The sequence below is a fragment of the Marmota monax genome, unplaced genomic scaffold, assembly GCF_021218885.2.
Source record: "Marmota monax isolate L192 unplaced genomic scaffold, Marmota_monax_Labrador192_F-V1.1 WCK01_AAM20220418_F8-fsc00060, whole genome shotgun sequence".
NCBI classification, from domain to species: Eukaryota; Metazoa; Chordata; class Mammalia; order Rodentia; family Sciuridae; genus Marmota; species Marmota monax.
In genome coordinates, this window is record NW_026692826.1 from 10,507,521 (window position 1) to 10,523,120 (window position 15,600).

A 15,600-nucleotide genomic window follows, 5' to 3' on the forward strand; every position below is an offset into this window, starting at 1 on the left:
TTGAAATCTTAATATAATTTTGATTTGCGTTTCTCTAATTGCTAGAGATGTTGAACACTTTTTCATATATTTGTTGATCAGTTGTATTTCTTCTTTTGTGAGGTGTCTGTTCAGTTCCGCTATTAGCCCGTTTATTGACTGGGTTATTTGTTTTTCTGGTGTTAAGTTTTTTGAGTTCTTTATATATCCTAGGGATTAATGCTTTATCGGAGGTGCTTGTGTTAAAGATTTTCTCCCAATCTATAGGCTCTCTCCTCACCTTATTGATTGTTCCCTTTTCTGAGAAGAAGCTTTTTAATTTGAATCCATCCCATTTATTGATTCTTGATTTTACTTCTTGCGGTTTAGGAGTCTTGTTAGGGAAGTCAGATCCTAGGCTGACATCATGAAGATTTGTGCCTATTTTTTCTTGTCTCTGTTCTACTGCCTAAGTCTTTGATCCACTTTGAGTTGATTTTTCTGCAGGGTGAGATAGGTTTAATTTCATTTTGCTTCGTATGGATTTCCAGTTTTGCCAGCACCATTTGTTGAGTAGGCTGCCTTTTCTCCAGTGAATGTTTTTGGCACCTTTGTCTAGAATGACATAACCGTATTTATGTGGGTCTGTCTCTGGGTCCTCTATTTTGTACCATTGGTCTACAAGTCTATTTTGGTGCCAGTGCCATGCCGTTTCTGTTACTATAGCTCTGTAGTATAGCTTAAGGTCTCTTTATCTTATTTTTCTGAGTTAATGCGATTTGATAAATATGTATTACAGTATATATTGTCATGTCCAGAAGAAACATTACATAAAGTATGTGAACAGATGTACTCTGAAGTTCTGTAAATAACCTGAGGTCCTCCAAACAAGGACTCAGAGTATACACGAAAAGGGAGAGATGAAAAATGGAGGAAATTATAGAAGAAAGGTAAAATAATGCATACTTGTATTCTGTTTTATTAATAAATTACACTAATTGTCAATGTTCTGAACATAGCAATAAAGTGAAATGCAGAGTGGATAGAAAACATGACCGAGCTCTATGCCATTGACAAGAACATGTCTTCTCGTCCACTCAGAAAGGAAGATACGTCACTTAAAATTGAACAAAACAAAAGAGCCGGTATGGTAGTGGGCAAGAAAATATTCTTTAGAATAATGGGGAAAAAGTCAGTAAGAAGTTGCATTAGTATGTAAAAGATCTGAGAAGCAACAGCCAGGTCTAGATAGTTTCACTGGAGAATTCCTTAAAACCTTCAAAGGAGATTTACTATTAGTTTCACACAGTAGTTTCTGGGAAATAGTTGGTGGAAATTTACTCAGCTCATTTTATGAGGTCGGGGTTATCTTTATACGAACACCAGAAAAAAACCTCCCAGACAGAATTACAGACTGATAGATATCCCCTAATGAAAATAGTCAGAAAATTTTTAAGAAAATATTTACCAATTGCCATCAGTAATAAAGAGAGTTCCTCAACATGAACAAGTAGAGGTGACTCCTGGAATGTAAGTCTGTCTAGTCCCACATTTTGGAGTCAGCCAATGTGACCCACTCTATCAGAGACCAAGGAAAAATCTCATGTACCAGCAATTGATGATGGGAAAATATTTGATTAAGTTTAGTACCCATTGACACAAAAGCCTTCTGCAGGTAGGATTGGAGGACAGTAGCCTCATCCAGTTAGAAAGCATCTACAAACCCTGCAGCACGTCTTGTGGAGTGGTAGAGACTGGATCCTACTCTACTTGGACACAGGGATGTTTGCTCTACTAATCTTAGCTGGCCACTCTCATCTCTGAGCAAGGCAAGAAAGGAAATTAAGGACACAGAGCCTGGGAAGGAGAAATAAAAATATCCCTGTTTGCAGGTGACATGATGGTATGTTGAACCTCACAAGAGATATATGAATATCCTCTGGGAAATAAAGTTCAACAAGGTGGCAGGTTATAAGATAAATATGCAAAAACGCATGTGAAAATGAAAAACATAACACTGTTAAAGTCACTCTTGTGAAAGTGAAATCTCAAGCATGCTGGAAATTATAGGATGTTGATTAAAGCAATGGAAAAAGACCTAAGTGAATGGACATATGAAGTTCTTGGGTTGCAACATGACACAGTTTTCCAAGCATTGATCTGTAGGCTTGGTGTAATTTCTGTCAGAGTTGCAGGAAGTTTTATTGTTTGTTTTAATAGGTAACTTATTTACAAACAGCTGAAGCAGGCACCACAAGGACAGCAACTTGGAGGCCTCTCTCTGATCTCAGTGCCTGCTCCATAGCCATATTGATCAGCACAGCATGCATGGACGAGGGTGGAAACCAACCTTAACAACCTACACAGAGCTCAGAAGCAGACCGTGCTTCTAACAAAAGTGCCAATGCAGTAAATGGAGAGGAGGCACCTTTTTGACAGATGTGACCAGAGCATACATAGGTTAAAAACCATCACTGATTTTGTACAAAATGTCAAGCTGTAAAACTTAGGAAAAACGTAGGAGAACATACTAAGAATTAAGTTATAGAAAAATATTTCTTTGACTATACATGAAAATAAATGCATAAAAGAAAAAATTGATGAATTATATCTCATTAAAATTAAAAATGTGCTGTTTGAAAAACCATGTGAATGCAACAACAACAACCCCTAAAAAAGCAAACAAAAAAACCCAAACAAGCTGTGTACCAGGAGGAAAAACTTGTAAGCCACATATCTGACAAAGATTTGTATCTGGAATATATGAAAACTCTCAAAACTCAACAGTAAAAAAAAATTCAAGTTAGAAAATTTAAAGAGACATTTTGTCAAATAGTTATAGACAGAAAATAAGCACATGAAATTCAACATGAGTAGCCCTCAGGAAATAAAAATTAAACCAGTAAACCATCAATACACATATATGAGAATGACTAAAATTAACAGGTGGTGACACTGCCAAATGCTGGCAACAGTGAGAAGAAAGTGGGTCACATGCATTTTTTTTGTGGGAATGCCAAATGGTACAATAACTCTGAAAAGTTGTTGACTGTTTTATTTTTTTTTTTAATTTTTTTATTAGTTGCTCAGAACATTACAATGATCTTGACATATCATACATTTGATTCAAATGGGGTACGTAACCTTAATCTTAGTTTTCCACGTGTACAGATTGCAGGATCACATTGGTTATACAGCCACGTTTATACATAGGGCCATATTAGTGTCTATTATATTGTGCTGCCCTTCCTATCCCCCCTCCCCTCCCCTCCCCTCTTTCTACCCAATCTTCTGTGACACGTTTCTCTCTCTCTCTTTTCTTCCCCTTCACACCATCTTACATGTAATTTTGCATAACAGTGAGGGTCTCCTACCATCTTCCTTGCAATTCCCCTTCTCTCTCCCATTCCCACGCACCTCTCGTCCCTATTTAATGGTAATCTTCGTCTCATGCTCTTCCTCCCTGCTCTGTTTTGAGTTTCGCCCCTTATATCAAAGAAGACATTCTGCATTTGTTTTTTAGGGATTGGCTAGCTTCACTTAGCATAATCTGCTCTAAGGCCATCCATTTCCCTGCAAATGCCATGATTTTGTTGTTTTTTAGTGCTGAGTAATATTCCATTGTGTATAAATGCCACATTTTTTTTTTATCCATTCATCTATTGAAGGGCATTTGGGGTGGTTCCACAGTTTAGCTATTGTGAATTGTGCTGATATGAACATTGATGTAGCTGTGTCCCTGTTGTATGCTCTTTTTAGATCTTTTGGGTATAGTCCAAGAAGGGGAATAGCTGGGTCAAATGGTGGTTCCATTCCCAGCTTTCCAAGGAATCTCCATACTGCTTTCCAAATTGGCTGAACTAATTTGCAGTCCCACCAGCAATGTACAAGTGTACCTTTTCCCCCACATCCTTGCCAGCACTTGTTATTGTTTGACTTCATAATGGCTGCCATTCTTACTGGAGTGAGATGGTATCTTAGAGTGGTTTTAATTTGCATTTCTCTGATTGCTAGAGATGGTGAGCATTTTTTCATGTATTTGTTGATTGATTATATGTCCTCCTCTGAGAAGTGTCTGTTCAGGTCCTTGGCCCGTTTGTTGATTGGGTTATTTGTTTTCTTGTTGTTTAATTTTTTGAGTTCTTTGTATACTCTGGAGATTAGAGCTCTATCTGAAGTGTGAGAGGTAAATATTTGTTCCCAGGATGTAGGCTCCCTATTTACCTCTCTTATTGTTTCTCTTGCTGAGAAAAAACTTTTTAGTTTGAGTATGTCCCATTTCTTGATTCTTGATTTTAACTCTTGTGCTATAGGTGTCCTATTAAGGAATTTGGAGCCCGACCCCACGAGATGGATATTAGGGCCAACTTTTTCTTCTATTAGACGCAAAGTTTCTGGTTTGATTCCTAGCTCCTTGATCCATTTTGAGTTAACTTTTGTGCAAGGTGAGAGAAAGGTATTCAATTTCATTTTTTTGCATTTGGATTTCCAGTTCTCCCAGCACCATTTGTTGAAGATGCTATCCTTTCTCCATTACATGCTTTTGGCACCTTTGTCTAATATAATGTAGTTCTAATTTTGTGGATTGGTCTCTGTGTCCTCTGTTCTGTACCATTGGTCTACCTGCCTGTTTTGGTACCAGTACCATGCTGTTTTTGTTACTATTGCTTTGTAGTATAGTTTAAAATCTGGTATCGCTATACTGTCAGTTTCACTCTTTCTGTTTAGAATTGCTTTTGCTATTCTGGGTCTTTTATTTTTCCAGATGAATTTCATGATTGCTTTTTCTATTTCTGCGAGGAATGCCGTTGGGATTTTGATTGGCATTGCATTAAACCTATAGAGTATTTTTGGTAATATGGCCGTTTTAATGATATTAGTTCTGGCTATCCATGAACAAGGTATATCTTTCCACCTTCTAAGGTCTTCTTCTATTTCTCTTTTTAGGGTTCTGTAGTTTTTGTTGTATAGTTCTTTCACCTCTTTTGTTAGGTTGATTTCCAAGTATTTTTTTTTTTTTTTTGAGGCTATTGTGTATGGGCTGGTTGTTCTCATTACCGTTTCAGAAGATTTGTCACTGATATACAGGAATGCCTTTGATTTATGCGTGTTGATTTTATATCCTGCCACTTTGCTGAATTCATTTACTAGCTCTAGAAGTTTCTTGGTAGAACCTTTTGGGTCTGCTAGGTATAGGATCATGTCATCCGCATATAGTGATAATTTAAGTTCTTCTTTTCCTATCTTTATGCCTTTAATTTCTTCGTCTAATTGCTCTGGCCAGTGTTTCGAGAACTACGTTGAACAGAAATGGTGAGAGAGGGCATCCCTGTCTTATTCCAGATTTTAGAGGGAATGCCTTCAATTTTTCTCCGTTCAGAATGATGCTAGCCTGAGGCTTAGCATAGATAGCTTTTACAATGTTGAGGTATGTTCCTGTTATCCTTAGTTTTTCTAGTGTTTTGAACATAAAGGGATGCTGTACTTTGTCGAATGCTTTTTCCGCATCTATCGAGATGATCATATGGTTCTTATCTTTAAGTCTATTGATGTGGTGAATAACATTTATTGATTTTCATATATTGAACCAGCCTTGCATCCCAGGGATGAATCCTACTTGATCATGATGCACGATCTTTTTGATATGTTTCTGTATCCAATTTGCCAGAATTTTATTGAGGATTTTTGCATCTATATTCATTAGAGATATTGGTCTGTAGTTTTCTTTCTTTGAAGTGTCTTTGTCTGGTTTAGGAATCAGGGTGATGTTGGCCTCGTAGAATGAATTTGGAAGTTCTTCCTCTTTTTCTATTTCCTGAAATAGCTTGAAAAGTATTGGTATTAGTACTTCTTTAAAGGTTTTGTAAAACTCTGCTGTATACCCATCTGGTCCTGGGCTTTTCTTAGTTGGTAGTCTTTTGATGGCTTCTTCTATTTCCTCAATTGATATTGGTCTGTTTAGGTTGTGTATATCCTCCTGACTCAATCTGGGCAGATCTTATGACTTAAGAAAATATCGATGTCTTCACTATCTTCTATTTTATTGGAGTATAAGGATTCAAAATAATTTCTAATTATCTTCTGTATTTCTGTAGTGTCTGTTGTGATATTGCCTTTTTCATCCCGTATGCTAGTAATTTGAGTTCTCTCTCTTCTTATCTTCGTTAGAATGGCTAAGGGTCTGTTGATCTTATTTATTTTTTCAAAGAACCAACTTTTAGTTTTGTCAATTTTTTCAATTGTTTCTTTTGTTTCGATTTCATTGATTTTAGCTCTGATTTTAATTATTTGTTGCCTTCTACTACTTTTGCTGTTGTTTTGCTCTTCTTTTTCTAGGGTTTTGAGATGAAGTGTGAGATCATTTATTTGTTGGTTTTTTCTTTTTTTAAGGAATGAACTGCTTTCATTGTGTACAATAGATTCTGATATGTTGTGTCTGTGTTTTCATTTATCTCTAAGAATTTTTTAATTTTCTCCTTGAGGTCTTCTGTAACCCATTGATCATTCAGTAACATATTGTCTGTTCTCCAAGTGATATAGGATTTTTCCTTCCTTCTTTTATTGTTGATTTCCAGTTTCATTCTTTTATGATCAGATAGGATGCATGGTATTATCTCTACTCCTTTATAATTTCTAAGAATTGCCCTGTGACATAATATATGGTCTGTTTTTGAGAAGGATCCATGTGCTGCTGAGAAAAAAGTGTAACCGCTTGATGTTGGGTGGTATATTCTATATATGTCATTTAAGTCTAGGTTATTAATTGTATTATTGAGTTCTGTAGTTTATCTTTATTCAACTTTTGTTTGGAAGATCTGTCCAGTGGTGAGAGAGGTGTGTTGAAGTCTCCCATAATTATTGTATTGTGGTCTATTTGACTCTTGAACTTGAGGAGAGTTTGTTTGATGAACGTAGCTGCACCATTGTTTGGGGCATATATATTTATGATTGTTATGTCTTGTTGGTGTATGGTTCCCGTGAGCAGTCCTTCTTTATCCCTTTTGATTAACTTTGGCTTGAAGTCTGTTTTATTTGATATGAGTATGGACACTCCTGCTTGCTTCCGAGATCCATGTGAATGGTATGATTTTTCCCAACCCTTCACCTTCAGTCTATGTATGTCTTTTCCTATCAGATGCGTCTCCTGTAGGCAGCATATTGTTGGATCTTTTTTTTTTTTTTTTTTTTGATCCATTCTACTAGTCTGTGTCTCTTGATTGGTGAGTTTAAGCCATTAACATTTAGGGTTACTATTGAGATATGGTTTGTACTTCCAGCCATGTTTGTTTATTTATGTTACTTAACATTTATTTTTCCTCTTTGATTATTTTTTTCCTTTACTGTACTATCTCCCGCTGTTGGTTTTCATTGTTATTTTTCATTTCCTCTTCCTGTAATGTTTTGCCAAGGATGTTTTGAAGAGCTGGTTTTCTAGCTGCAAATTCTTTTAACTTTTGTTTATCGTGGAAGGTTTTAATTTCATCTTCCATCCTGAAGCTTAATTTCGCTGGATTCACGATTCTTCTTTGGAACCCATTTTCTTTCAGTGTTTGAAATATGTTTATTTAAAAATAAAACAAATGTGCTACGATCATATGGCCAATAGTCAAACTTCTAAATACCTTTACACAGAGAGAGATTATTTTTTATTTAAAAATAAAGCAAATGTGCTACGATCATATGGCCAATAGTCAAACTTCTAAATACCTTTACACAGAGAGAGATTATAATTTATGTCGATACAGCATCCTGTTTTGGAAAGTTTACATCTCCATTTTCCATAATAGTTCCTAATTGGAAACAGTCCTGAAGTTGTGAACAGATTTGACTGGGCAGACATACTGTTGTGTGTCAACACCATGGGGAAGCATGCTAAGGAAAATCAAGGTGCTCCTTTCAGACTGGTCATGGTTTTAAGGGGAGGAAAATAAACAAATACTATCTAAAAACAACTGGAAATCATCTAGTTCATGTATGACTCCTTGGAAAATAAGATGGGTTTAGAGAATGAAGAGTAATGGCCTGAAGTGAAATTAAGAAAAAAATTTCATTTATGGTAGTATTAAAATGAATAAAATGCTTAAGAATAAATTTATCAAAAGAAATAAAAACCTTGTAGTTTGAAAATTCAAAACATTTTTGAAACATGTTAAAGAAGACCTAAGTAAATGTAGACATCTCATACTGATAGATACAAATGGTAATGTTGTTAAAATGTCAGTACTTTCCAAACTGATCTGTAGATCCATACTGTCCAAGCTGATCTCTAGAATTCCATGGAAAACAATTTTGAGAAAAGTTGAACAAGTTTTGCATACTCATTTCAAAGTTCCAGTAATTTATACAGCATATACTAGTCTGTTTTTGAAGTTGAGAATCTAGGAGTAAAGGTTGAAATTTATGGTTAATTTGTTGATTCTTGATAAGGATGCTTCAAAAATTCAATGAGGCCAGATATGGTACATGCCTGTAATCCCGCTGAGGCAGGAGGATCACAAGTTCAAAGCCAGCCTCAGCAACTTATTGAGGCCCTAAGCAACTTAGTGAGACCCTGTCTCAAAAACACGGTGGGGAGCAGGCAGGATGTGTGTGGTTCAGTGGTTAAGCACCCCTTGATTCAATCCCCAGTACTAAAAAAAAAAAAAAAAAAAAGTGAGGTCATGTGCTTGGACAGGTGCCCGTTATTCATTCCACAATTAATGTGTATTTGGTTTGCTTCTGAGGTTTGCCCTCAGGAGTGGTAGATATATCTGTGTTGTTGAACTGTCTTCTGACATGTACATGCACACATGGATGTTGCATATGTACCCAGGAGTGCAATGGGTGTTGGGTATGAGTGTGTTCTGTGCAAAGTGGCATATCCATTTATGCTCTCATCAGCAGTGACTTCACGCTTGCCAGCACTTGCATTGCCAGCTGTTTTAATTTACATTTCTGATGTGAATGTTGTAGTTGTGATCCTAGTGTACATTTGTCTGAAGTCTAGTCAGTTGGGTATCTTTTCATATGGTTCTGCAGGTTTGGTATTAGTAAATAGACCTTGAAGATATCTTGCAGTTTTGTTTTCCCTTAATTAGCCCTTCTTTCTGGTCAGTGTGTAGGCCTTTATGTATTGTGAATCAGTGTTGTTATATATGCTGTACGTATCTTCTTTCTTCCTTCCTGGTGGGCAGAAGTTGTTAATTTTAATGAATTATACTTTATTAATCTTCTCATTTATGCTTAGTTCTTTTTTTAAAAAAAAATTTTCTGGTGGTGTTGAGCACATACTGTAATCCTAATGCTTGGGGAGGCTAAGACAGGAGAATCACTAGTTCAGGGACAGCCTGGGCAACTTACGAAGATCCTCAGCTGCTTAACGAGACCCTGTTTTAACATAAAAAATAAAGAAGGAGCTGAGGATGTAGCTCAATGGAAAAGTGCCTCTGGGTTCATTTCCCAGTACCAATAAAATAAAATAAAAAATTCCTACAAAAAAGTCATAAAACACTATTATAATATTTAATGAGTGACAAGACAATTAAGCAGAGAAAGAAAATAAATTCTGGATTATCGTTTAGAGATTTTGCTGGGTTTACTTTTACATTTAAAACTATAGTGTGGCATAGAGGTCAGGTATCATTCCTGCACCTCCCCTTTGGGCATCCAGTTTTCTCAGTACTTTTTATTGGAAAGACCCATTTTTTTTTTTTTTTGTTGGTCTGTAGTGTCACCCTATAAATCTATGTGTGCTCATCTCTGGATTTCCCAGTTTTGCATGGGCATAATTACCTTGGTGAAATGCTATCTTGTATTAGTTGGTCCAGTTTTATTTCTAGTGTCATTAAGTTGTAGAGTCAGTCCTCACTCTCTTCTTGGTTATTCTTGGCATTAGCAGCTCCCTGTATAGCTGAGAGAAACCCTTATCAGTTCCCACCAAAATAGAGGGGGGTAAAAATCAACTAAGATATTGTTTGTATGTATGTTGATTGTATGTTTCAATTTATGGGCATTTGACAACTTTGCAATTACATTGTAATTTTTGAGCAGGATACATTTTAAGTTTAATTTCTCTAGTAATGTTTTATATTTTTCATTAGAGGTCTTGAGCATTTTTTATTAGTTTATTCTAATATTGATTTTTTTTTTTATTACTGGAATGGACATGTTTAATATTACTTAGTTTCTTGCTGTTTGTTACTGGTATATATCCATGTATCTATTTATTTGTGTGTGTGTTAGTCAGCTTTCCATTGCTATGACAGAATACATAAGAAAAACAAAGAAGGAAAGATTTGTTAGGTCTCATAGTTTTAGAGATTTCAGCCCATAGTTGCTTGGATCCAGGCTACGGGCTTGAAGTGAAGTGTAACAGCATGGTGGGGAGCTTTTTGGTGGAGCAAAACTGCTAATCTCATGATGGCTCGGAAGCTGAAAGAGAGGGGAAGAGAGCACACCTGTATGTAGAGGAAAGGGCTAGGGACAAGATATGGCCTTCAATGGCATGCCCCCAAGGACGTTACTCCTGAACTATGCCACACTTCCAAGTGTCTATCACCTCCCAATAGCACCACCCTGCTGGGATCCAAGTCTTTAACACACAAGCTTTAGGGGACATTTATGACCCAAATCATAACAGTACATGTTTTTCTCTGTGTCATTAAGTTTTGCTGTTACATGGATTTACATCCATGTGGTTTCTTTGGAATTTATTGGCTATTTTTTCCCCCTGCTTTCAAGCTCCAAAATTGATGACATCAAGCCTCTTTTCTGTTCTTTTGTATGCATTGATTTATGTGATTTTCCTCTTGACGTCTTTCTGACTTTGGCTGTTGTACTCACTTTCTTGTCAAATTTTTATTATCTTTTCGGTTTACAATATTTTCTAATGTCTACTGTGATTCCTTCTTTGACCTTTAGATATCTTTGTCCTTTAGAGATCTACTGGTCATGCTTCTTTGTAGTGTTAGAAAGAATAGCAGTATCCAGCATAATATTTCAGCCTTAATAACTTAGTATTTGTTTTTACTACTACTTATTGACTAGGCCATTTCTTTGTCATATGGAAAAGTACACATATTTAGAAAATTATGTGAAATATTCTTATTTTAAGTACATATTTTTTTAGCTTGATTTTTCCCCTCCCATTAGGGTTTCCAATTGATAAAATGATTATAATGATGAGTAAATGTTTGAACTGTGACTAGTAAAAATTTTTATGTGCCATATATCTTTGAGTTCCTTTTCTGTCATAAAGAAGAGATCCTCTATTTTGTGAGATTTTGTTTGCTTAGTCACGCATTTATTAATTCACTGTATTTTAATGATGTGCTGTTATGTGTTAGATATTGGACAGTCACTGCCCTCACTCCGTAGGGCTTTTTCATCTAATGGAAAGGATGAATTTTTATAAGGCAGTAGCTGTTGTGTGAGTTAAGGTTCAACAGAAGCCGTGAAAATGGCAATATTTAACACTTTTCCGACACAAAGCATTTTGTAAGTCATTGCTAAATGCCATTTACCTCTCTGGATGATGTATTAAAATAACGAATAACATATTAGTTATTTCAACATAATTTTAATGATGACATTAATTGTAGTTAGCTGTTTTACTTTGGAATGGAATAATGTAATTTGTAAAGCTTCATATAGGTAATTAATTTTTTTTATTATTCTTTGCAGAATCAAAGAATTCCATCAGACATGGTATTTCTTAGAACTTCAGAGAAAGCAGGTATTTTTATTTTTTTGCACTGTTGTTGATTCAGTATTTTGGCAGTTTAATTGTTATTTTAAGAAGTAAGAGTTAAGTTTATGCCTATAAAAATTTCCCTGATAATATTTTGAATGTATTAGTTTCTAATAATCTTTAGTTCTTGATATTTACAAAGGTGGCTTAAATAATCCTGTCACAACCTGTGTACCTTAATTAGTTTTTCTTCCTTTCATATTCAGATATAATTAATTAAATGATGTCATTGCTCAAAACTTGATTGCTGTTTTGTGTTTGCAATTTTATTCATTGATTCAGCAAATAGTTATTTACTTACCACTTCCTTCATACCAGGCATTAATTGTTGCTTACAGAGAGAATAAAATCCATAGAAGTCCATACGTACAATGACCATCAGTAGTAATCCTATTGTATAGGTCCTATAGTGGTGACAAGAGCTGTTAGGGTTATGTGAGAGTGCTGTCTAGGTGAGTTGCCTTACTCTTCACAGGAAAAACAACATTTAGATGGCCTGAACTTTGAATAAGTAAAAAGTGGAAAGAGTAAGGGGAGGGAAGCCTCATGCGGTTGACTGGAGAGGCCATGTTGGAAATCTGTTAATTCTTCATTTGAGTCTCTAGTCAGTTCCTGATTGTGTGACCTGGCTTTGTGGACTGAGGGCAGTTAGTCAACGAGTGTCCAGAACTTCTCTCTGCCCATTTCTCAAACTCGTTGAGTACGTTAACCATGATTTTGTAGGAAGCTCAGCATATTGTCATTTGTTTGTGTGCTTAACATGTATTATTTCTAGTGTGAATACTTTTTTTTTTTTTTGGCCAGCTATAGAGTTGGTAGTTATTCACCTTGTCAAAGAAGGCTGTCATCAGCAGAGGAGTTAACCTTAGAATTAAGTGGCTTATGAATTCGGTTCTTTACTTTATCATGTGTTATTTAATGGGAGTTCTTAGGTTCCTAACTGGGGCAGACATTGGTAAGGTACTCTGCACCTCTTGGAAACAGCTGGGCTTCTAGTTTATCCTGTCCAGTGAAGTGGATCCGTGCCTCTGGGCTCTGTCCTGGAGAGTAGGAGCTGAAAGTCTTTCACGTACTTTGCGATGTGTCTACTGTTTCCTTTCTAGCTCAATGGCAGCCTTGGAAACTGCTGGTTGAAGGCACAGAACTTTCATCAGCGTGGCTTCCTGAATGACTGCTTTTGGAATAAAGCTTCTCCCCTTCCATTGCCAAATGGATTCTGTTGGAGGGAGGCATAAATCTCTATTGTGAAGCACTGCAGTTGCTGGTTTGTTCTTTACCATAGCTGTTGTTCCTTAGTGTGTTGTCTTCTTGATCTCTGTTTTGGAAGACTTCTCTTTTTCTTCACAAGTAGTGTGATTTGCTTTTAGAGTTTTTGCATGTGTATTTTGAAACTATCATTGGGTAGCATTGGAGTATAAAGTGCTCCATTTCCAAGTATTTCTAGTCATTCCCTCAGTGTTGCAGCAACACAGTGATAGGCTTCCTTCATCACAGGGCATATTTGGTGCAGTGCTCTGTTGCATAGAGCAGTCTGCCAGATGGTGAGGGAACTCTGTTGGTGAGGCCCCTGGGAGACCCATCTCCTTGGCTGTGTACACATGCCAGAACAGATACCTCTCAGTCTCAGCACATAAGCCTGTGCTGCTGGATTTTTGATTGCAAGTGTTTTGTTAAGGATTTATGCCTCTGTGTTCATAAAGGATATATTGATTGTTTGTTTTCTTTTTCCTTATATCTTTGCTATCAAGGTAGTATAGTACTGGCCTTTGAGTGAGTTAGGAAGTGTTCTTTCCTCTTCAACTTTTTTGGAAGTTTATGAAGAATTATTATTGAATTCTTCATTAATGTTTGGTAAAAGTCACCCATGCAGTCATCTGGGACTGGCTTTTATTTTGAGGTTTTTTTTTTTTTTTAAACTAATTTTCTTGTTAGAAGCCTTTTCAGATTGTTTCTTGAGTTAGTTTTGGCAGTTCATGTCTTTTTAGGAATTTGTGCATTGTATCCATCTAATTTGTTAGCATAGTGTTCTTAGTATTCCCTTGTAATACTTTTTATTTCCTCAGCGATGGTAGTGGTGTCCTCTCCTTTGTTCTTGATTTTAATAATGTGATGCTCCTCTTTTTCTTAGTCACTCCAGCTAAAGGTTTGTTGATTTTGTTGATCTTTCCAAAGAACTAACTTTGGGTTTCAATAATTTTTTTCAGTTACTCTCTGTTTCTTATTTCAGTGTCTTTATTACTTCCTTCCATTCATTTTGGGTTCTGTTTTCTTTTGTACTTCTAGTTTCTTAAGGTGGAAAGTTAGATGAGGTCTTTATAGTATAGGCATTAAAATTCCATTTCCACCCAAATGCTGCTGTTGCTGCATCCCAAAAAGTTTGGTATGTTGTGTTTTCATTTTCATGCTCTCAATAGCATTTTTAAATTTTGCTTGTGATTTCTTCTTTAACCCATTGTTTGATGATGAAGATGTTTAGTTTCCAGGTATTTGTGGATTTTTCTAAATTTCCTACCATCACTGATTTCTGGTTTCATTCTGTTGTGGTTGGAGAACACACTCTGTGGCCTCAGGCAGATTCACCCAGATCTGTGTTCTGAAGCGAGCCCCTGTGCTCTAGAGCAGGATCTGTGTTTTGTCACTGAGATGTGGCATGTCCAGTGGGTGGGTGTTTGTCAGTTCTGGTGGGTCTGCAGCATTGGTCACATCTTATTGTCTTCTATCTAGTTATTCTGTTCATGGTGGAAAGTAAAGTAGTGTAGCTTGCAGGTATTTTTGCTGTTGTTTCTATTTCTCCTTTATGTATTTGTGACTGTTGTTTGGGTTACACATAGCTGTCTGCTGGATGGATTGGCCCTTTGATCACTTTAATGTGTCCTGGAGATGCCTGCTCTCTATTGCTTACTGTTTATATTGTTTCCTATTATCTTTAGCCTTCTGTGTCTTTGAATTAGTCTAAAGTGTGTCTCTTGTAGACAGTGTATAGTTGAATCTTGATTTTTTTCTTCTATTCTGTTAATCTTTGCTTTTTAAATATAATTAGCTTTATTCAGGAAAATTTATATACAGTTAGGTGCACTCATTTAAAGTACAACTTATATGTTAAAGCGTATTAACAAGTATACCTTCCTGTGAAACTACTATTGCTATTCCCACACACCCTCTTTGCCCCATTACCCTGCATTACCCTGCTTCTCTGGCCCTCGAGTTATTCTTCTCCCACATCTGGTGGCAGAGGAGACACACAGCTCTGTGAACCTCAAGACATTCTTCCTGACTGCCCACACATCATCTTGAAAGGAGTTTTCTTGTCTCTGCTTCAGTTTGCCTTCACCACCTGCACACTCACTCTCAGCCTATGACTTCACCTTCAATATCACCAGGAGCACTGGGGCCCTCAGACTGACAGTTCCTTCCATATTCTCTTCCTTGTTAAAGCATATGTTGAGCATGATGGCAAATCAGGACAACCACTTTGGAAAGCAATATGGAAATTTCTCAAAAGACTAGGAGTGGAACCACCATATAACCTAGCTGTCCCATTCCTTGTATTTTATCCAAAAGAGGTAAGAATCAGCAAACTATAGTGATAAATGCATACCAATGTTTATAGCAGCACAGTTCACAATTGCCATGTTATGGAACGAGCCCAAATGCCTGTCAACAGACAAATGGATAAAGAAAATGTGGTATAAACATAAACACAACAGAGTTCTACTCAGCCACAAAGAAGAATGAAATTATATGTCATTTCCTGGTAAATGGTTGAAATGGGGAGAATGTCATGCTAAGTGAAATAAGCCAGACTCAGAAAGTTAAGAGTCAAGTGTTTTGGATTCCTAGAGAGAAATAAAGAAAATATATATAAAAAATATCTAATGAAAACAGAAGTGCGAATAGTGGGGTAGAGGAAGGGG

The 15,600-nt window shown here is 36.4% G+C and overlaps 1 protein-coding gene across 8 annotated transcripts in view; it reads left to right on the top strand.

The window, feature by feature from the left end:
• Atp9b (ATPase phospholipid transporting 9B (putative)) overlaps window positions 1-15,600 on the top strand; it is a 255,181-nt gene that overhangs the window by 69,442 nt on the left and 170,139 nt on the right. For all 8 annotated transcript variants that reach the window (XM_058580694.1, XM_058580696.1, XM_058580691.1 and 5 more), the window contains one exon: window positions 11,620-11,671. In XM_058580694.1, the coding sequence (XP_058436677.1) occupies window positions 11,620-11,671 (52 nt within the window). The remainder of the gene's footprint in view (window positions 1-11,619; window positions 11,672-15,600) is intronic.